This window comes from Anopheles gambiae, chromosome 2 (genome assembly GCF_943734735.2).
Source record: "Anopheles gambiae chromosome 2, idAnoGambNW_F1_1, whole genome shotgun sequence".
Lineage (NCBI taxonomy): Eukaryota > Metazoa > Arthropoda > Insecta > Diptera > Culicidae > Anopheles > Anopheles gambiae.
In genome coordinates, this window is record NC_064601.1 from 74747950 (window position 1) to 74769149 (window position 21200).

Genomic DNA, 21200 nt, shown 5'->3' on the forward strand with positions numbered 1-21200 from the left:
TGTAGACGCTCTTCTTTTCTTTGGCACAACCACAACAACCGTTGTCGGCCAAGGCCTGCTTGTACCACCCCCTACTAATGGAGGCTTGGTTTTCAGTGACTAATTGATCACACACACAGCAGGATAGTCAAGTCCTACACAATATGGGGGCACGGTCCATTCGGTGCTTGAACCCATGACGACCATGTTATCATTAGGTCGTGCGATTTGACGACTATACCACCAGACTGGACCAACCAGCAACGCTTATATATCCTCAAAAACCACACTAAACACCTGAATGTCATCATACCATACCAGAAACGAAGAAAGAGAACGAAAGCAGAAACATTAGTTTGTTTTGTGTAATGCTTATTTGGTTGTTTTGTTTGTTTGTTTGTTTGTTGTTGTTTGCTTGCTTGGTTTATTGGTTACATCAGAGCTTTGCGTGTTTACTTCGTTCAGTTACAATGTTGTATTGATTTCATTTGTTTTTTGTTGTTTTATTTAAATTTTACGTTTTTTTTGTTTTGTTTTGTTTTTTTTCTGTTATGTTTCATTTTTTTTATTTTGTTCACCTGTAGAATTATAATCATGCTCATAGATACTGGTTCTGAACTGTCCTTTCTTTACCCCTCTTTCGCTTTATTCCTTCCTATTATCGGGATCGGTCTTCCCCCTCTCGCTGTCTTCAGAAAAGCGCTCGGAAAGTTTACTTGTGTGTGTTGTGTATTTTGTGTTTTTCTTTTTCAACTTCAACTCGACCCAGAACAAAAATGTCATCCTTTGCAAGCAATTTCACTTGAAACAAAGAACCAGATGAAACTAGCTCGTTTACAACGTTCCAGGTTCATTAGTTCATCTAAACAAGAGGGTAGCATAGCTTGATAAGAATAAATTTTTCCACCTCCACATGCAGGGTTCACGTATGCTACTCCAGGACGCCGTCGTCGTTTATGTGCTGCCGTCATTCGTCCGCTGTGTCTGACAATTTGTGTTTCCGTTTTTTATCGCTTTGCACATCAACTATTCAACAATAGTTTTAAACCAGGCCATCCTGAGCTAAAGCAACTTACGCACTAAAACACGTTACGCGCGCGCCTGTTTGCGCCATTGCAATACACGGGCACAGACACAGTTTTCGCAAATGTTTTTTGCATATGTTTGTTTGCAGTTTCTTTTTTTCTTTTGTAGCATGATTGCTTGCGCGACAATCAAAAAGGGAAAGAAAACCGTAAAAACCAACCGAATATAAATATCAGGCCATTGTTGCCCTATTATTATGCTGGCGGCGGTTGCAATGATTGCGTTTACTAAGCATTGTGTGTTACACGTTTACGTTCACTCCTGTAAACGTTCCTTCATTTGATCCCGAAATGTTAATAATTGTTGTATTATTTATCTCTTTTTCGTTCTATGTGTTCTATGGGTGTGAATGTGTCTGTTGTGTTATCTGTTCTTTTTTTTAGCTTAAAGTTTTACTTTAAAGCCAACCTTCTTTTTTTCCTCTTGCCTGCAGTTATTGTATGATAGTAGTTTTGCTTTTAATTATTCATTCATATTTGTTTGTTTCTTACTTTTGTTTCTGTTCTCATCTACATTACAAGCGTTATTATGTTCACTACCGCATGTTCCTTTCTATGCCTGTAATGTATCGTTGTTGCTGGCACCGGTTGTCAATTGCTTCTCGCACTGCCATCCATGTTACAAGACAAGATGGCTTCTCTATTCCGAATAACCTTTATTAACGTGTTGATGTATATTTGCTTTGCTTTGCTGATGGAGATTGTATATTTTTCCATGCTGCTGCTGCGTATTCTTCCATCAATTATTGTTCTATAAAAGTAACTAAAACCTATACGAGAGTTCTTTCAAGCCAACAGAACTTCCTGTTGTGTGTACGTGTATGTGGCTGTATGTGTATACGTGAGTATGTTTGTTTTGTTTACATATTGTTATTTTGTTAGCATTACAGATTTTACTCGTTAGCAGTTCCTGCATTCTCGTATAGGGAATAGAATTGGTAGCAGTGGTCGAATTTAAAAACATAAGACAATTGTTTTACACAGTTTTTTGTGTTTGTTATCTCAAACCATTCATTACAGTTGCATTATTTGTATTGCTGAGCAGTAGAAGCGTTCGTCATCAAGTGACACTAATATCACTATACATGTTCCATCGTTACTTCCTTTCCTTCGCTTCATGATTTTGTGTTTATGTGTGTTCTCTCATTTGCCGTCCACTAATTGCTAACGAATTCTACCTATGCCATCATTCGTATGTCTTGCTTTTGCATTGTTTTAGTATCAATTTGTTGCACAGACTAGATCATGTTTTATAAGAGGAAATATGCGTTGGGATACGTGTTTCTTTCAATAGCCTTTCCATTCTTTATGTTCTTCTTAACTTCACAAATGGTTTCGCTTTTCATACTTTTTTTGTTTTTGCTCAGTTACACATAGTTGTTTTTTTTTCGTTACGTAGCTCTTATATTGAAAACATAACCTGACTTAACGTATAGATACAGAGTTCATAAAAGCCAATTTCAAAATAATCATAATCAAGTATAAAATAGTACGATTCGTTTCATTTTCATTGATGTTCTCTTTCTTTTACCAGCTTCTCAGGAAGTTGCATCATACAAACATCGTCTTCTTGTTTTTTTTTAGAGTTATGCATTTCCGCTTTTCTACGCCCAACATATTGGCAATGAATGGAAAATAGTCAATCTACAGCGAGGTTTTGCAGGAAAACACAAACATCGGTGCTCAAATTGAAAAGCAGATGTTTGTCGTTCTCCGATCTTATCGCTGTTTCATATATTTCCATCGACTTACAATATATTCTTCGATAAGAAAGAAGAAAGAGATGATTCCCATGTAAATTGTACCGTTTTTGAGACAAGTTTACCTCTTATCCCAAAGAGCATGTCGTATGATGGAAGATAAAGGGAACATTTGGTTTGGTGTGGTACAAAGAGTAACAGGGAGGAAACGAATGAATACAGTTAGAAAGTGATGAATTAGATTCATACTTAGTTCCTACGCATCTTACAGATTCCAAATGTAATGTGTTTGTAGTATTGTAGGATCGAACTGATTCATACTGGTTTTGTTTCGTTGCAAAACCACATCTTTTAGCTTAATGTGTTCTTTTCGTTCGTGATGTATTCTATAGCTGAAAGTCAAAGCATTACATATTTCATGCCGTTTTTCCGAGGGTCATTTTTTAAATGTTGACGTTGCAATAAAAAGATAAAACATATTTTTCTTCGATTTTAGTTCAGTTAACTTAAAGCACATTTTATAAACCGTAGCGATACTATTCGTTTAGCATGAAATCAAAACAAAAAAGAAGTTTTCATAATTGTGCACCACATCGTTTGTGATCGGTTAGAATTATATTTACTTTTTAATAATTTTGTATACAATCCCAACAAAAAAAAACAAAAAAACTATTCAAGGCCCCAATAAAAAAAAACATGACACTAGAATTCTTTAGTTTGAATTAGTTAATTGTATCGTTTGAAAATAAAACAAAACTATCGATTTACGCAACGTCCACACAATTTTACACCTCGGTATGCATTCAATATAATGAAATATTTCGACTAGCGCAAGAATTGCGAACATCGATTGCGAATATTCTGACGAAATCATCACATCAGAAATGAAGAACCGGTACTTTTTACCATAATTCTAAATAATAGCTAATCAATTGTCTACCGACAATAAGGATAATGTAAATATACGTTAAATCTTCGGGCACATTTGTTTCCAGATAAGGTATCCTGTTGTTTGTTTATGAATGTTAAAATTAGTCTTCGATGTAAATTAGGCTGTAACTAAGGTTTCAAACACTTTTCGTGTTTCTTTTTTTTAAATGAAGATAGTTTTTTTTAATTCACACATCCTGTTTGGCAGTGCGAAATGATCAACGCAACAATAAGCGTAGTATTTTGCTTCGTTTCGCAAGCAGTAACCAGAAAACAAAGTTTTGGTTTCATCACATGTGTTGTTTATGTTCCATTGATGATACTTTTTGCATTGTATTTATTATTGTTTCGTATGCCTCCTGCAACGCGTTACTTTTTACAGCAAATTATTTTAAACGTTCAATTGATTAACTAAAATGGATAGGCATACACAACTTTTTTGTTTTTTTTTTGTTTTTCAAAGAAACCGAAATACAAACATGAAACTGAGTAAAAATGAAGAGTAATTGGTATAATTTTATTACAATCTGCTAATTTCGTTTTCGTTACTTATTATTCATTTGCTGGATATATACCTGCGACATAATTGAAGAAAAAATAAAAATAAACCAATAAGAACGAAATAATAAAATAATGGCCTCTCAGCTTTCGTAAACAATTTGAAGAAAGAAACATAAGAAATGAACATTTTACATACCAACTAAACGAGGAGTTCTGGCAGATGCATGGAAGCCTTTCGTACCGTCCGGCCCTTTCGGTGCACGAATGACAGTTAGACGTGGTCCACTATCGTCTACGGAGTTTAGCTTGATGCGGGAAATCAGTCGTTCGGGCCGCGGTCCATTCGCATCGTTTATTTTAACAACGTTGCATGCAGAGGTTTTACCATTCCGCTGTTCAATAGAAAATGACAAGGGATTAATAATGATATCACCAACCCGTTCAGTATGACATTTCATATCAACATCCAAATTATTTTCTAACACAATGTAAAAACATCATTTTCATTTTGTATAAACAGTGGTACGCATACTATACACTTGCCTGATTAGTAACGATGGAAAACTCCACCGTATCTCCGAGATAGAGATTTACGTTGCCTTGAACATCGGACATGTGGAAAAATAACTTTTTCCCTTCGTCCACTTCGAAATCCAAAAATCCGAACTGTCCCTTAATTGAATCTACCTTGGCTTGCTTTTTGGTACGAACGGGAGCAATCTGGAACGGAAAAACAAGAATTACGGAAAATCATATAGAAGCTACGAGTTATGAACAGTATCACAAACAGTACATACCTCCATTGCGCGATTTAGCTCGTCGATCTTGAATGTTACTACATCATCCTTCTGCAGCAGATCGCGATGATTCTTTAGACTGGTAATACCAAACTCGTGGGTCGACAATGTATCGCCGTGCTCGTTCTTCACCTGCACCAAACCACTGTATTCGACCTGTTCCGGATTGATGCAGCGCAACGGACGCAGGACGGATCCATTGAAGCTAGAGGGTAAAACTTTCGGTTGCTGAATCGTTCCTTTCGGTAGCACTTTAACGTTCTCTGCCGGAATGCAGTTGCCCGCATTGATGGCATTACGGGTAGAGAGCGTATATTCTACTTCATGTCCCAACTCCAATGTATTGCTATTGCCGACAAAGTTGCTGAAGTGGAAAAATACTTCCTGGTCGTGCTCGACCGTTTCAATGAAACCGAAATTTTCCTGCAAAATAAATTCGTAGATTATCGTTGGAAATAATAGTATATCGGACGCACTTGTCGTACCTTCAAGACCGCAATGAATCCATGGTGAATTTTGCCTGGCTTAATATTGCCATTGGTATAGTTAGACTTCAATACCGAATTACCATTCGCTCTAGACCCATTGCTAAGGCCAGACGTAGGCGATTGTGACGATTGAACCGTTCCAACCGTTAGCTGCGTATCGACAGCAATGGGAGATTGCTGCAATTGCTGCTGCATGGGTTGTTGATGCAATAGTTGCGGCTGTTGCAGAGCTTGATGCGTGTTAGAAGTGATCTCCACAATGTTCGTTGCGATCAATTCTTTGTTACGTTTTACCTACATTAACCAAGATCAAGAACATTATTCGGTTGAAACATGGAAATTATTTCGCTAAACGCCAAACTGATCCCGCGAAACCTCCTCGATGGACTTTCTGTTCACGTCATCGATTGATGGGATGATTGGCGTTTAAGCGCATTAAGAGAACTAAACCAGCCTTTACTTTACCTGACAAATATTGAATCTGACTTTATCACCCACACGTGGTGGCTTATCACAATCTTTCAAGAAATACATTATAGTCTTTTTGTTTGGACCTTGGCCGTATGTTATGACGCCGCCCTCGGTGCGTTCCTGTGATTTGATAGGACTTTTAGGCGCCTCTCGGGATACGACGCCTTCAACGTTGCTCTCGATCAGAGTTTCAAACTTAACCGTACCAATGGGCAAATGTTTGATACGGATAGCGCTTTGGCGGTTGTTAGCAAAGCTCGATCCAGGATCTTGAATGACGGTAAATTCAACCTCGTCATCAACGCAAATTTCACGGCTCTGAAAAAAAAACGGAAGGAATGAATTAATCAGATGAAAAAGATGAAAATTAAGATTAGCACCAGTCTAAGAGCAGTAACGTCTATCCTAAAATCCGTTACACTTACCGTATCTAGCACTTCAGTAAAATGGAAAAATAGACGAACGCTTCGCTCGACGCAGCGCAGAAAGCCAAAGCCTTCCTTTAACGATGCGACAACGCCTTGCTCACGCTTTTCACCGCTCACTTGGAATGTTTCGTCGAGCAGGGAAATGGATGTGGCCCGTTGCAACTGATCGCGGCGATCGGTCGCCAGCAAAAACTGTACCCAGTCTCCGTGACGCAGCGTGTAGTCTCCTTTCTGATCCTTGTCTCCGAATGGCACTTCTACCTCCGAGTGGTCGGCTGCACGGTAGCGAATGCGCCCCGGCAGCGGATCGTTTGTCTGCTGACGTGCCGGATTATTGCGATCAAGTGGCTTCAGCACCTGTCCCTTGTAGATGGTCGTATCGACATCCTCGAAGATTACCGATCCCGGTGGCAAACGAGCAATATTGCATGCCACTTCTTTCCCCTGATACACACACAAGAAGAAAATATTTCGTCCATTATTGCACTCATTTCCGGTATGAGTAAAGGGATTAGTGAACACTTACATTTCTGGTTTGGATAATAAATTCAACATCGTCGCCAGGACGAAGTTCGATAGTGTTATCCGCTTCCGAGAAATGGAAAAAGATCTCTTTCACCACATCGGCCCGCTCGATAAAGCCGAATGTGTCTTTCATAGAGCAGACGACACCGCGATACTTTACCGGGTGTGCCGGGTTTTCCAGCCGGATGTGACAAGCACCGAGGTTACCTCTGTACAATTCCAACAGAAACACAATACAATGCAATGATCTACTGCTGTAGCTATGCAAGGATATGCAGCAGAAGTGTCGCTTACCTTTGATTCGTAGCTATTTGAAAGCTAACCTTGTCACCCGAACGTAGCGAAACGTTTCCTTCGACATCATCTTTGGTATACGGTAGGAAGAAGCATTCGCCCCGGTTCTCATAGCTAATGCGCCCGGTCGTAGTGTCGCTCGAGGTGGAAGAGCTCGTATTGCTTCCCGAAGGGGCGGAGTCGCACTTCAGCTCGGTCGTAACGGTGCCGGTAACGCGCTCCTCGGACAGTACTACCTCCGGGGCGATCTTCGTCACCTGGCTAGCGATCGGTTTCCCGGTACGTCTGTCGTACGTCATTTCAAACTCCACTGGATCGCCAATCTTCAGATGCTCGATATTGCCACCGAACTGCGAGAAGTGGAAGAAGAGTCGAGCCTGTCGCTCACAGCACTGGATAAACCCGTACGAATGCTGTAAATAAATGGAAGGTGACAGACACATTTGTAACATCATCAAATGAATCTTGGTCGCTCATTCTGCTTTACATGTCCTCCGATTGCGAACGTACCAGCAATTTTTCAATGATGCCAGTCTCGCGCGTTCCCTGGCTAGCGTCGACACCATTCGTGTTCTGGCCGGACGAGTACGAATTGTTCGCACTGTTCATGTTGTTCGGAACGCTCATCATGGCGTTAGCATTGAACACTCCGATAGTGCCCGTCGTGCCGGTATTGCCCATCACGCTCATGGCATCGCCACCACCGAAAACACCTTGATTTGGAGCTGCCATCGTAGTCGCTTCGATGCTAAACGTACCGATCGGTGGGAAAACATTCGATGGGTTTATAGATTGCCGGGGAGCAGACGGTTGGTTCGTTTGGCCGCTGTAGAACACATCGCTGCGCTGGCCGTACGCAACATAATCCATAAATGAAGCTATAAATAAACGGTAAATGCAAAAAACATTACATTAAATGATTGTAACATTCATTTTTGATTCGGTCAAACTGGTCACTGATCGTTAATTGCCATCACCGATTTTCAAATACTCCATAATCTACGGCGTAAACTAGAAGTTCTAAATTTTGATCATCCCTGTTCCCACGGCCCTATTTTCTCGTAGAGCATATGTACTAGAATGGTGTATGTTTTTGTATGTTACTATGATCGCTTTCAAAAACAATACGAACAGCCCCGTTCCTAATGAACAGGTAAAACACAAAATCACTTTAAAGGTTTAGCGTTTGGATTTGCATTATGGTATGAACAATTAAGATAAAGAATTTAGCTCGTACAGTACAAAGTTTTAAAAATCCAACACGAGAGCAATTAAATAACGAAGCGCCACTTATTATAATTTCAATCTTATAAACCCATTTTGTTATAGCATAATCATTTCGCTAACGCCCATCCAAGCAACACTTACCATCGGCAGAACGAAAAGGTTTCGTTTGGCTTCCCATGGTGATGATGATCGTTGACACACGAAAAGAAGGTTCTTGGCTTTTGTTTGCTTGTTTTGTTTGTTGAGACAAATCAACCAATCAGACAAAAAAAAACGATAGACTCGCCGTCAAAGTGACACGTTCAATGAGTAGTAATGCGTACCGTTCCTTCCGATAAACAGCAAATGTGATCACGTTACGGGTTTAGAAGCCTCACAGATTGCAAATTTGACACTTTCTTCTGGATGGAAAACTTAAAAGAACCACACACACTTCGCCGTCGCTACGGACTGCGTTGGTGTCCGGAGGATCGACTCTTCTTCCACTTCACCGTTCACGAACCGGGTTGCAATGGTGGACTAATTGTAATGCGTTTTAGTATATTGGTTTAACCCAAATCTTGCCTGTATTGTTTTCTACGCCTCACCCGAAAAAGGTCTATTAATTTCACCGTTCTCGCCTTTGGTTCGATTCCGTTGATACAATTTTCCGACTGCTGGTTAATCTCTATCTCAGTTCTATCTCACGCACACGCACGCACCGCTCACACTTCACTAATCCCACAAGCGATTTTTCTCACGATCCGTTTTTATCGTGCGTGTTTGGGAAGTTTGCATGCAGCTCTTTTCGTCCTGAATTTGTTACTAATGTTTGTATATCGTCACTTTTACTTGTTTCAAGTGTGTTCTACTGTTTCTAACACTCCGCTACTATCTTACACGCTAGCGCTTTGTTGTGTTGTTGTTTTTTTGTTACTTTTATTTTTAGTAGTATGCAATTGTTTCGCTTGTTTATCGCTTAGTTTGGTTTCCGTTATATTCACAAATCAGCCTTATCAGATATTCGTGTATGTATGTGTGTGTGTGTTTTTTTTTTTGTATGTGGCGCGCTATGTTTATGCTGCAACGACAAGCGCTGTAGTTGATTTCTACTACCCCGATTGTTGTGTGTTTTACGTTTCCGAACACTTTACAAGTTTGTTTTGCTGTGGTTTTTATTATTTTTGTTTTTAGCAAATGCGATTGTATCACCACGGGATGGGGTTTAAAAAACAAGTGTCACAGTATTAGGAAAAATTGAAGTGTTCTTCAATATGAGAAGCTAGAACAATCACTATTTCGGGACTGGAAGATACCAGCTCTCCGTCAATCCGTCGTGTTTGATGAAACAATTTTGTGAAGCGTAAAATCGTGTAATCTTCGTAATGGGTCCAAGATCTTACGCGAGCATTTGAGCGCTTTGCAGCAAACGGAATCTGTTCCTTGGAATTTGAAACAGTTTTTATTCTTTTGCAAATTTCACAGAGCCAAATCACACTTCAATTACGACGACCGTTTGTTTTACGGAGCTTTATTCACTACTTTGTTCGGCGGATTTTTTGAACTGCTATAACACAAACACTTTACGCTTTTGGAGCAAGTCAACGAATGTACATGATATATCGGAGATTCAGCATACAACCGGACTGGATAGATTGAAATAATGTTCGTTGCCGCAATACGGGAACGCACGAACAAAATACCGCGACGGATGAACGGGGGAACGGTTTATCATACGAAGTTGCTGAATGTTTCGCTTACTTTTGTCCTATGTGGCTTCTCAAATGCATACAGCAGAACCGCGGATAATGCTGCCCACACCTGCACGTGTGTACGTACGAATAGAACACACTTGTGCCGTAGCTGCTGGCGATGATTTTCATCCAAATGCGTTGAGTTTTTATTTACTAGTTTAGACGAACTCGCTCAGGAACGAATTTGCAGGCGTATTCTTTGTTTCAATGTCTCGCTATAACGCAGCACCGTAGCATTATGCCACAAAAGTGTGTGTTTGTTTTCTTGTATTGTTTTTTTTTTGTTTTGCTTTACGTTCTCGTTTGTCTTGTGTTTTGGTTACGGTAAGCCTAACTTAGTTTCACTTTAATAAACATATGCTTATTTTGTTATATTTTTTAAATTTTATCACAGAATGGTTTTATTTGTATGTTTTTCTCTATCACTCCCTCGCTTGACTTATTTTTTGTGTTTCTCACCGTGTTTTCTCTTCGCTTCGCTGCAAATTGTTTTACGACAGTCTTGTTTTTTTTTAATTATTCAAGCTACCATTTCCGACGAATGGCAAGTGTTCATGGTTTGCGTACACTAATCACTTTTACTATCAGCGAATTTACACCCCAAACACACACGCACACACGCAAACTATACACGAAACGCACCTTATCAGTCCGGTGTTATTTTACGTCCACAATACAACACACCACTGTGCGCACTATAGTGTTTCACCTCACACACACACAAACACACACTACCAACACATAACCATCCGTTGTTGCGGAGACGGAAAGCGGTTTACCGGGTTGCTTTTCAAAGCGCCGTCAGATCAACGGAAGCGGTACACGATATTCCAGCTTAACAACAGCTCTGGGGCGGTATTAGGGTGCCCAAAGATGAGGAAGTATACTTTATGTGCGTGTTTGCTGTTTCTCACTAGACACTGGGATAGAGTAATAAAACGGTTGTCCTGCCCAGCTCTTGTGTAAACGTATGTAGGCAAAGCGAAAAATATTGCTGTATGTTGTTGTTTGTTAAGGGTTTCCCAATCGTCTATCGATGCACTTTGGAATCCTCGGCACGGTGTATTCTCGACCAAACGGGGTTTATGCGTGTTGTTGGTTGCTTTCGTTACTCCACCATTTATTTTGCGATGGCCAGACCAGTGTCAGTGGAGTCGATTATCGTTACCGGGTAGAACTTGTGGCTTCCTATTTTATCCCACACTATTATGCGTGTGATTCGATGAAGTGTGCCAGCAACATGACTGTATTGTGGTGATAGTTTGTACTTCTATTTTTGACGATTTGGTTTTTGTAGTTCGCAGTTTCCGATCGGCAGCACAGATACTCTTTCTGGACAAATCTTCATGAATGTTTTGCTATTTCTATTGGGAGCACCACTAACACGTGAGCGATAAGCGCTGTACACACGATGCAGAATCGGTGTTGTTTGCTTACGATCAAAACGGGAACCAGCTAAAAGGATGTTGCGAATGCAAAACGGTCGCGATCTTGACTTGGCTACTCACTTTGCACATAAAAATCGAAACGAAAAAAGGGAAATCAAAACTGAACTGAAACACTAATCACTTCTCGGTGTTTAGTCACAAAAGTTCTATCGTTCTATAGTTTAATCAGTGAACCAACTAGTTTCGTATAAACACTACACCACACACCATGCACGATGGGTTTCACTTCCTATTATGTTATTGTTGCTGCTGCTGCTGCTGTTACTGTTACTGTTGACTTTTTCCACCTTTTTGCTCTTCTTTCGACGGTCCTTGTGTTGCGTGGTACAAAATCGCTTAAAACGTAATTGCGAATTGATTTTTGGTGTTACTACTAGTGTCGGATTACTCCCATACACTTCCAGACGTACGTACTGTGTGTTTTGGTCGTCAGGCAAATGTCCGCTGCTGCTGCTGCTGCTGGCTACGATTATGATGAATATTAATGTATTTTATATCTGACTGCTATGGCTGAGCTGATGTCGTTTGTTCCTCGTTTCTGTTTCAGTATATTGATATTATTGTTATATGACTGCTGCTGATCTTTTGTTCCACCCTTCCTTGATCTTGAGAGGCGTCGCGCAAACAAACTGTGCGTTCTTTATACGGGACACGGGGGGATGGTTCCGGTACTCGAGAGAAAATGATGGCAAATTATACAGTTTGTTGTTTTGTCCTCTCTTTCTCTCTCTCTCTTAACTGTTTTCGTTACCCCGTGCGCCTGCTTCGCTTGCTTGCGTGCGGAACCGTAAATGTCGTAAATGCGTGCTAAGTTGTCCTTTGTGTGTTTGAATCTGTACGGAATTTTGTGGCCGACTATTGCTGATGAATGCTGCTGTTATTATACACTCACATTTACCTCAAACGAACGCGTGTGCAAAACTTTTCGCAACACTCACTCTTGCTGCAGATCCTTCCTGATCCTCCGGGATGTTAGGCATAAATTGCTGACCGTTTTACTGCTTACTTCTACCGCTGCTCCGTAGCATTAACTACTATTTCTTCGTTTCCTAGTGTTTCGTCCTTCTGCTGGGAGTAGCAGTTCTGGTGCGATTTTTTTTTCTTCTGCTCCGTCCAGTAGCTTGATTTGACGAATTTGAAAAAAAGATGAAAACTGGAGATCACAATTTTTTACGGTTCATAAGGCTTTATGCTAGTGTGTTTTTTACGCTCGTTTCTGTCTGTTACGCTTAGCACGGTTCGGGTTCGCTGGTGTGCCTTACGCCCTGTTTTTCTTCCCTTATTTTAGCGTTCCTGCACAGTCCATGCGGATTGAAACATTTGCTTGCGACTACTCGCGCATCATTTTCATCGATGCACCGATGCCGTTGGTTGCATTAGCGGATGCAAATGCCTCCTGCAAGGGTTTTGCTATGCATCGATTTTTCGATTTTTTCTCGGTAATAGTTCTTGGTTTCCTTTTACTTTCCCTTCCTTTTTTTTTGGTAAAAATGGTTGAGTATTTTTCCAGTGAGTTTTTTTTTGTTGTCTTTAATGAAACAATATTGTTGGGATTTTGTTTGATTTTTGCAGCTGTTTTGTTGGTTTTGGAGTTGTTGGTAGATGTAGATTCGATTATACTGCTCTTTAGTCTAAAATAGCGGTTTAGTTACACAAGCTGTGAAAGAGAAGAGCACAACAAGACCTGTTAGAACAATGAAGAAGTATCGCAATCGGAAGATTTGTCATGTGCAGACAGTTTCTAGACTACTGGTGTTGGTGTGGTGGTGGTGTGGCGGAGACAGGTAGCAAAGTGGTTGCAAAAGTAGCTCCGTTCCGATGTGCGTGTGAAAGCTTTGACGGCTCCAATTTCTCCATTTTTTACTTCTCACTCAAGCCGTTTCACTCTACCATGCACCCCCGATGTTCTAGCTCTCTTTCGCACATTCATCTAATTTTTTCGGTATTCGCTAACACAAGCAAGGAATGGGTTTCACTTTTTCAATCAATGATACCAGCTTCGGATCGAGCGAAACGGGAAATCTAACTATCTTAAATTGTTCAGCAAGTTTTCCACTTTCTTTGGGTAGTATTTTTAGCCAGAATAAAACAATTTTGCATAGCAAATTTAGATGAAGAAAAATCTTACCACGACCAAGCACACACTAACGACACAGTCAGCCATGTCATTTTTGTTCTTGGTTTAGCGGCCGGTAGATGGCACTAGCGTAACAAGATGCAGCAAATGGGTTGGATCATGATTTGTCTGCGTGTTTTGTGTCGAATGTTTCATCATTTAATTCGTCCTTAAATCAGACTTTAATTGTTCCATAATATATAGAACTGCAAAAATATTGGTCCTAAAATAAAAAATCGCAACAATTACGAGATTAAAAAATTACCAAGTTTTTCTCAACGCCATATTGGATAGTTTGTCATTTCTGACCAATCGGCCCGAATAATCGGGTTTAACGGTTGGCACCCGCAGGTCCAAAAACCGGTTTTCGCGAGCTCGCCAACGCTCCGGTGCGATCGGTGCGATTTTCCCTCGCTGGAGATGCTTTTTGAAAGAAATTGTGACGGTTTTTGTCGTTTCGAGCGAGGGTTTTTGAGGCTCGTCAAAAAGCTCGTTTTGCCCTGTGGGTTATTATTTCAAAATAATAGCGCGCAAATGCGTACGCTTTGGTGTCTGACGTGATATTTATAATTTACGTTCAACTTACGAAAAAGTACGAACTGATATCATATAGAAAGACATTTTATTTCTTACACAATCTAAGCTTCTACCGTGTTTCATTTTCTTCAGTCCAACATTCGTCCCTTTTATATTGTACAAGGCCCACCCTAATGGTACAGCAGCGGCTAAAACCTTTTCCTTGTCGTAGATTTATCGCTTTCCTAGTTCCCTTGTATGAACAGCGTTCAGTCCGTAGCGATGTCACTGTTTCAATTTATCTTTACGGTAAATAACACTCTTTTATTTGCTACCGATGTCATATTATATCTATCGAATGTGTTAACAGTACTAATCAGTATCATTTAAAAACACATACAAATCGGACTGCCAAGAAGAATTTCGTCATTTACGCATCACTGGAATGGTGTTGAGTTTGATAAATAAATGCATACTGGCTCACGTAAAATAGTCTCAAGTCAGCATCTGGGGGAACGATTGAATTACAGGTGATTTTTAAATGCTTTCCTTAAAGACTGTTTGATGGATATGACTTACATCACATTTGAACATTAAAGCTGGAATATCGTAATTTTGTTCGTGTTTAAGTTGACGTTTCCTACGGTCTATTGCATTGTTAATATCCATCTTTTGCCTATTTGCATACTACTGCTGCCGAGTCTGGTACGTGCTATGCCTATAGCAAATTAACTAACTAAACAATAGTTACGATCCACACTCTAAGCGCTTAACTACGCGTTTTAAAACATAGCATTATTATTGTTCAGTTCATTAGATTGCCATATTCATTCAAAAACGTTGCTGCTTCGAAATCGTGAAGGTTTTCCGTTCCGGAACGATTACCATGCTGTTCGCCACCTAGCAATGCTTCGGCGTCCTCGTCATAGCATCGCATTGGGTACACTACGCCGTCGCCCATGCTGAAAGAGAGTAAAGTAGTGAATCTTCTTTATCGTTCTGTTTTGAAAAATCATCACCGGACAACAACACATTATTGCTATTTGATTGAATTTCAAATTACAAAATTAACAAAAAAATGTTTTATCTTGTATTGGTTTAAAACGTAAATGTAAAAAAAAAAAACAAAATTTATATCAAGGACCGCTCCTATTCCTCCCGGGATATATGTAACATTTATTTCCAGTTCTTTTTATAAATACCATTTTCATCAAATACTTTTGTAAGATATTAATTAAGTCGATGCATTGCTTACGAACAACTTAACAGTATCATTGAACAGAGGAATGGAATCCATTGTTATTAGCGAATTTCAAGTTTCTAGAGTTCATTACATATTTATCCATATTGATTCTGTCGTTTGTACCTTATTTTAAGTTTAGAAACATACGAAATCTTGTATTCCAATTCTCCTCTAGGGTCATTCGTTACTTGTACAAAATAGCAAGGAAGAAACGTTTGACATAAGACAACTAAGGCTCTTAATATCTAATTCGATTGAATAACAGAAGTCCATTGGATTGCGAATCCCATAAGCAGCATTTTTGTTTTTCAAAGATTAAGGCAACGCACAATGCGAATCAGGGCTGTTACTGAGTACGACCCACCAGTGAGCAAAATTTAAGAACTTTATCCTTCATAACCACTCTCCTCCTGCTCTCTACCAGTCACTAGCTCTAACTACTGCCCAGGAAGGTTTAGTGGACACGAAGCACTCTTTGGTTTCCTACAGTGGGCAAGCCGTTTGTGCTGAGCGACATGACCACAGTTTGTTGCTGACCCTGGCGACGGTGCCCACCGCCCTCCTTTGTTTCGTCGAGGTGTTCTAATATGATCGTTTGAGCTTTTGGATCGACCCGAACGGTGCTACTTGCAACCGCGCCGTTACAACATTGACTGCCAATGGTGATAGCGGTCAGGGGCGCTACGGGGACATTACTTCATGCGGCGAATTCGATGCTATATGGTGCTACATCGCGGCAGGGAAATACTATCCCATCCCCAAGGCTACAAATGAACGAAAAGTCAAAGAAAGAGAGAGAGAGAGATTCGGTAAGGCGAGTGGTTTTCGATTTTGATTTTCAAGAACGTATTGGATGGTGTAAGAAAAGTAGATAAGGAGAAGAGAATTATTAAACAAAATTAGTTCAGGCCAGAGACCAGGAGTAATTGATTGATTCTGAAGGATAAAATTCACCTTTTATTCACTGGGAACCATTTTGCAGAAAAAAACATGCGAAAAAAAACATTCCAAAATACTTTATGTACATGATTAGTTCGATCCAAAAGTGTGTTTAGTGATGTTTAGTTGAGCTGTTTCAGCTCTACGTTTTGATTTAGCTTACTGTTCAATAGGATTAGTCACAACATTTTACTAATAGTTACTCATTAAATGAAATACACATCCCATTTGCATTTGCTGAATTCCAAACCATCCTGATTTTTTCATTATAACAATAGACGAGAAACAAAAAACAGAAGTAAGAATTTTCAAACCATAAGATCCATCAACCCAACGGTTAAACATAGATACAACTCTGCATAATAGAGCCATCATTGTTGTTTCTACAATGCACGAAAGACTGATAGAAGTTGCTTGTGATCGTGCTCTGTTGCAAAAGTAGGTGCAATACTGTTGAAACCCAAAACCACAAAAAAGAGAGAAAAAAAGAAAGCAAAAAAAATAATTTACCCTTTAATCATTCACTTACCTAGTATACACTGGAACGAACCACAGCCGCCAATCATCTCCAAAAACTTCCTGAAAATTGTTCAGCTTTCCCAAGCTGAACCCATTCTTATCTGGACCGCCGAATCGGAAAATTGGTGTACGAAATGATTCTACAATGAAGTAGCAATGGATGTGGTGTGATTTTGATGCTATCAAATGTGTAAAAATCGACGAAAGCTTACCTAACGTCGTCCTATTTAGAAGCACCAGGTAAACGTGATAGCCGAACAGGCTAACCAAGCTGATTGCAAACATAACGGAGACGAAAAACAGGAACAAAATATGAAATCTACCATCAATTTTACCCTGGAAGTACGAATCACGGTCAGAATATGTTGTAAAAGTGCATGGTTCATCCCTTTACCGTCCACAATAGCTCCATATAGGGGATGGTACTGCATGCTACATACACACAGTATAACAGTGCATAGCCCAGAAATAGAATGAAGTACTTGTAGTTGGTGAAATTGATGCAATTGTTAACCCAGGGGCAGTGATGGTCCAGCTTCAGGACACAAACGCCGCACACGCTGCAGTGATGTGCCCGATCCGGTTTGATGAGCCGGCATTTGTCGCAGAAGCGCACGGATGCGTTTAACGTTCGCGTCACCACCGGAAGTTCCTTCGCAAACGTTTCGAGTATTTCCTTCTGCTCCACCTCATTCGTAGCACGTACTATTCGGTCGAGCTCTGCTCGCGGAACGTGAAACTGGAATGGTAAAAATCGTGAACGGTTTATTGTTATCTTATCACACCATCCAAAAGATTACTGGCGCGGTGTGCGCTGGAGCGCAAACGGGTTGACCAGCGAAGCGATGAGTAATCGTCGCCCCGAACCACCTACCCTGGAGGGAACCCGACCGATGTCGGTGAATACTGTTTGGTAGTACGACCACAGGAACATAACCAGCACGGCATGGTAGAAGAGCAGGAACAATATCCTCTGAACAATGTTGGTGACGGTAACTGTGATGGGTGGAAAGCACGGTGTGAGCCCGCATTAGCTTCTATTACATCGCGAGAAAGGGGAGCGAGTCACACTTACAAAAGGAAAGTTGTATCACAAACGCGTAGTATGACCAACCGATCACAGAGGCAATAAACAGCACTGGAAACCATTTCATCGTACGAACGCAGCATCCGCAGCGCTCGTTTCGTTCCCCATCGAACGTGGTTCGATGATAATCATAGCTCTGTCCGTGAGGCATCGACATCATGCAGTAGCGTTACTTTACACCTCCCCCGACCTTCTACTGCTGGTGGGACCAGTGAGGACGATCCCTTTGCGGCAAATTCCTTGGCCGCCACAGTTGTCTCGAATTAAAATGCGATCTGGCGCGAAGAGTGGTGCTCAAGGTTGGCGATTGTAAAAACGAAATTATGCACCTTTTCGCTACTAACTAGCACCGATAAACAAGGAAAAAGTTGCGAGCTGCAATTCCCATCACATTAGGAAATCTGAATGTCAGCTTCTTTTTGTTTTGCAAGGCAACCAAGCTACATAGAGGGCGAAATACTCTAATTACCTTATGCTGCAATGAGTGACAGCTTCAACAATCTTGACGTAAGATAAGCAGAGTCTACACGGTAGCACAAGAGTCACAGTCTGCAGAAAAAATGATTTTAATTTAATTTCATTTAAAAATTTCAATATCTCGGTTATTATTATTATTATTATTTAAGCGATACGCACAACAATGTGTATTTATTGCGGTGCAAGCTTTAAGAATTAAATGTTGTACAGGCGGTCCCCGAGATACACGGTACCTCTTATACGAGGATTCGGAGATACGCGGTTTTCTAAATTTGACAATTCTTTGAGCAAATAGTACTGATTTGACACATCAATTTCAAATTGCCAAATAATTTCCATTTCGATCGAATGTTAAAAACTATTTCAAAAGGTTTAAAACAGTTATTTTCAGTCAGAATCATATCAAATAATTCATAAAGTGACTAAAATCGCCCCCTACTTGCAAAATTACACGAAAATTTGTGATATTTTAGCAGGAAATCACGAGATTCGACTTACGCGGAAATTCGAGATACGCGGTATTTTGCGGCCGTTTTCGGTCCCCATTAACCGTGTATCTCGGGGACCGCCTGTACTTTAATTTTGAACATGTATTGATTTTGATTGATTGATGTATTGATATTTGTTTTGAGCGCTTTTAGTTGTATTCTTTATCATGTAAAAAATGAACAATATACAAATGGTTAACAACCTCATAGTATGGGTGTAAAGATTTTCAATTTGTCAGTTATTTTACGTTCAAGCATAAACAATGAAGCGTACCACACTGTAAAGCAGACAAAATCTCATCAATGCTGCGGGATCAAATGGTTCCTAATGCTTTTACGCTTTTTGTATGGTTCTTGGTAACAGAGATGTGATAAGCGGAATAGAAACAGCATGTGAGCAAAAAAGCCTATCCGGATAAAACCCACCTGGAGTGTTGAAGAGAGCAGGGCTCTCGCATACGTTCCTTGCGCAAGAAACCTTCAAGCAAGCCCAACATGCCCCACGGGCCACATACACACACACACACAGAGAGAGAAAGAGAATGGCGAAAAAGGAATGAGAGACCCGGAGCGGCGAAATGCAAGAGAATGTGCGAGAGCGCACTAGCTGTACGGAACGCGCGTACAGTCGTGAGAGAGAGTGAAGCTGCAGGCTGGACCCGAAAGAGATAGCGGCTTCACTGCTAGAACTGAAGTGAAAGCTACCAGCCGTGCGTGCGAGCTGTGAAAAAGTGACCACCTTGTGAAGGTTGTTTTATTTTTTCTTTGCCGCCATTGAAGCGCTTTCCGGTCCCGCACTCCGTGCTTCCGGCCGAAACTGGTGCAGTTTTACCCATCGATAGGCGACGGTGCTGTGCTCCAAGTCATACTGTGCCAGTGTGTCCAGAAGGCGTCGCGAAAGGTGGTGTTTGCTGCCCGGAGGATCGAAGCAGTCGTGTGACAGTGGTTGGTATTACGAGGGGCATTTCTTCGTTCGTGTTCTGCAGACATAACAGTGGCTGAAAAATGTGCCAGTGCCAGTTTGTTCGTTGACCTTTCGAAAAGGGTGCTGTGGGAATATCTTTCGTAGCCTGCGGGCACTTGTGCGCTTTTGCATGGCATGTGACGGGTTTTGGCCGCGGTTTGTAGATTAAAGGGGTGAATTCGTCGATCGTCGTACTGTGTAGCTCGTCGTGAAAAGTCCCAAGGTGGTGCTGTTGCACTGCAAGCAGTGCGTGTGAAAAATGTGAAAATTTGAAAATCGATTCCGGCGTTAAGGGTTTTTTTTTGTTGTACGGACAGGTGGTAGGAGATGATCGAATCTCTCCCCAACTCCCAATGTGGAGCTGCGAAGAAAACGGTCGTCCCTTTGCGAAGCGGGGCAAACATGCCTAACTTTACTGAGCAAGAGCAGCGCACACTGTCGTGAGAGCGTAGAGAACAAACACACCGGAGAGGAGAATGGGCTGGCTGGCTGTGATTCAAAGGAAATCACTTTTGACATCAGGTGTGCTTGCGCGCGCGCGCGTGTGTGTGTGCGTGTTGTGAACGTTCGGTGCAAGGTGAGCTCACGGTGCTCGCTGTGTGTGCGTTTGTCACGTTTCTGTCGCTGGCAAAGTGTGCGCGCGTGTCGCGTTTTTGGTTGGTTGCGCTTTTGTGATTGTATGAGACTTGCCACCCGTCCGCTCCCTTTCCCTCCACCGGTAATTCCTCGCATATCGTGTGCAGCTATCATTTCGGTTGACCCCATATCCTCCATCTCACTCTCCTCTACCTTCTCTATCTCTCTCTCACTCTTTCTCTTTCTTCAACGTTTGTCTCCGGAATTGGTGTGCTGTGCGAAGGTGCGTGTGCGTGAGCGGATGTGTGTGTGTGTGTGTGTGTGTGTGTGTGTGTGTATGTTGGATATTTGCGCTATCTCCCTCACCTCTCGTACTCGCCTGCTGCGTGCGAAAGTTGGTTCGATTGATAAATTTTCCTTTTCGAGAGCAGCAGCAACCACTAGCAGTGAGAGCGGGAGCTAGTAAGAAAAAAAAAAAAGAAAAAGACCAGCTTTCCAGGGGATGATGTGTAACAAGTTGTGAGAAGCTGGCTGGTTCCGGATCTTGCCGGGAAAAAAGCGTACCTCAACGCTCGGTGTGGAGTGAAAACTGTGAGAGCTTACGAAAAATTTAGCCCAAAAACGTTTGACAAGGGTGCTAAAGACACAACAAAGCTTCATATAATAGAC

At 41.1% G+C, this 21200-nt stretch overlaps 3 protein-coding genes across 12 annotated transcripts in view; 1 reads left to right on the top strand and 2 right to left on the bottom strand.

Moving 5' to 3' along the window:
• Positions 1–334: 334 nt before the first annotated feature.
• Positions 335–13823, bottom strand: LOC1275740 (cold shock domain-containing protein E1). Of its 2 annotated transcripts, XM_061650665.1 has the most exons (13): positions 13735–13823; positions 12021–13263; positions 8567–11941; positions 7709–8076; positions 7199–7611; positions 6906–7113; positions 6377–6823; positions 5946–6269; positions 5478–5774; positions 4993–5415; positions 4739–4915; positions 4392–4587; positions 335–4269 (listed from the first exon to the last, which is right to left on the bottom strand). In XM_061650665.1, exons 3-13 carry the CDS (start codon positions 8601–8603, stop codon positions 4247–4249), a joined length of 2913 nt encoding a protein of 970 aa, XP_061506649.1. In that variant the 5' UTR covers positions 8604–11941; positions 12021–13263; positions 13735–13823; the 3' UTR covers positions 335–4246. The 2 variants fall into 2 exon arrangements, with proteins under 2 accessions (XP_061506649.1, XP_061506650.1); XM_061650666.1 differs by lacking the exons at positions 8567–11941; positions 12021–13263; positions 13735–13823 and adding an exon at positions 8176–8209.
• A 504-nt stretch (positions 13824–14327) lies between these two features.
• LOC1275741 (palmitoyltransferase ZDHHC15) lies at positions 14328–18484 on the bottom strand. Of its 3 annotated transcripts, none has more exons than XM_061645040.1 (6): positions 18015–18484; positions 17814–17935; positions 17334–17678; positions 17152–17275; positions 16950–17079; positions 14328–15200 (listed from the first exon to the last, which is right to left on the bottom strand). In XM_061645040.1, the coding sequence occupies exons 1-6, from the start codon at positions 18184–18186 to the stop codon at positions 15044–15046; spliced, it is 1050 nt and encodes a 349-aa protein (XP_061501024.1). In that variant the 5' UTR covers positions 18187–18484; the 3' UTR covers positions 14328–15043. The 3 variants fall into 3 exon arrangements, with proteins under 3 accessions (XP_061501024.1, XP_315027.5, XP_061501023.1); XM_315027.5 differs by having other exon boundaries at positions 14328–16245; XM_061645039.1 differs by having other exon boundaries at positions 16950–17275.
• A 1146-nt stretch (positions 18485–19630) lies between these two features.
• The window catches only part of LOC1275743 (cAMP-dependent protein kinase type II regulatory subunit), a 38271-nt gene continuing 36701 nt past the window's right edge, over positions 19631–21200 (top strand). The window contains exon 1 of one of the 7 annotated variants that reach the window (XM_061663454.1): positions 19631–19936. The gene's annotated coding sequence lies outside the window, so the exon portion shown is untranslated. Of the gene's footprint in view, positions 21123–21200 lie in introns of all 7 variants that reach the window. The other 6 variants (XM_061663457.1, XR_009767173.1, XM_061663456.1 and 3 more) reach the window with 6 other exon arrangements.

What these genes read in the sequence shown, in the direction of transcription:
- LOC1275740 (XM_061650665.1), bottom strand. Translation starts at nt 8,603, where the DNA reads ATGGGAAGCCAAACGAAACCTTTTCGTTCTGCCGATG. An exon ending in GCATCATTGAAAAATTGCTG is followed by an intron (nt 7,612 to 7,708) that starts GTACGTTCGCAA and finishes ATTTATTTACAG; the next exon opens with CATTCGTACGGGTTTATCCA. An exon ending in TTTCCATCGTTACTAATCAG is followed by an intron (nt 4,588 to 4,738) that starts GCAAGTGTATAG and finishes TCTATTGAACAG; the next exon opens with CGGAATGGTAAAACCTCTGC.
- LOC1275741 (XM_061645039.1), bottom strand. Translation starts at nt 18,186, where the DNA reads ATGATGTCGATGCCTCACGGACAGAGCTATGATTATCATCGAACCACG. An exon ending in TCGGTCGGGTTCCCTCCAGG is followed by an intron (nt 17,679 to 17,813) that starts GTAGGTGGTTCG and finishes TTACCATTCCAG; the next exon opens with TTTCACGTTCCGCGAGCAGA. An exon ending in TTCGTTCCAGTGTATACTAG is followed by an intron (nt 15,201 to 16,949) that starts GTAAGTGAATGA and finishes ACTCTCTTTCAG; the next exon opens with CATGGGCGACGGCGTAGTGT.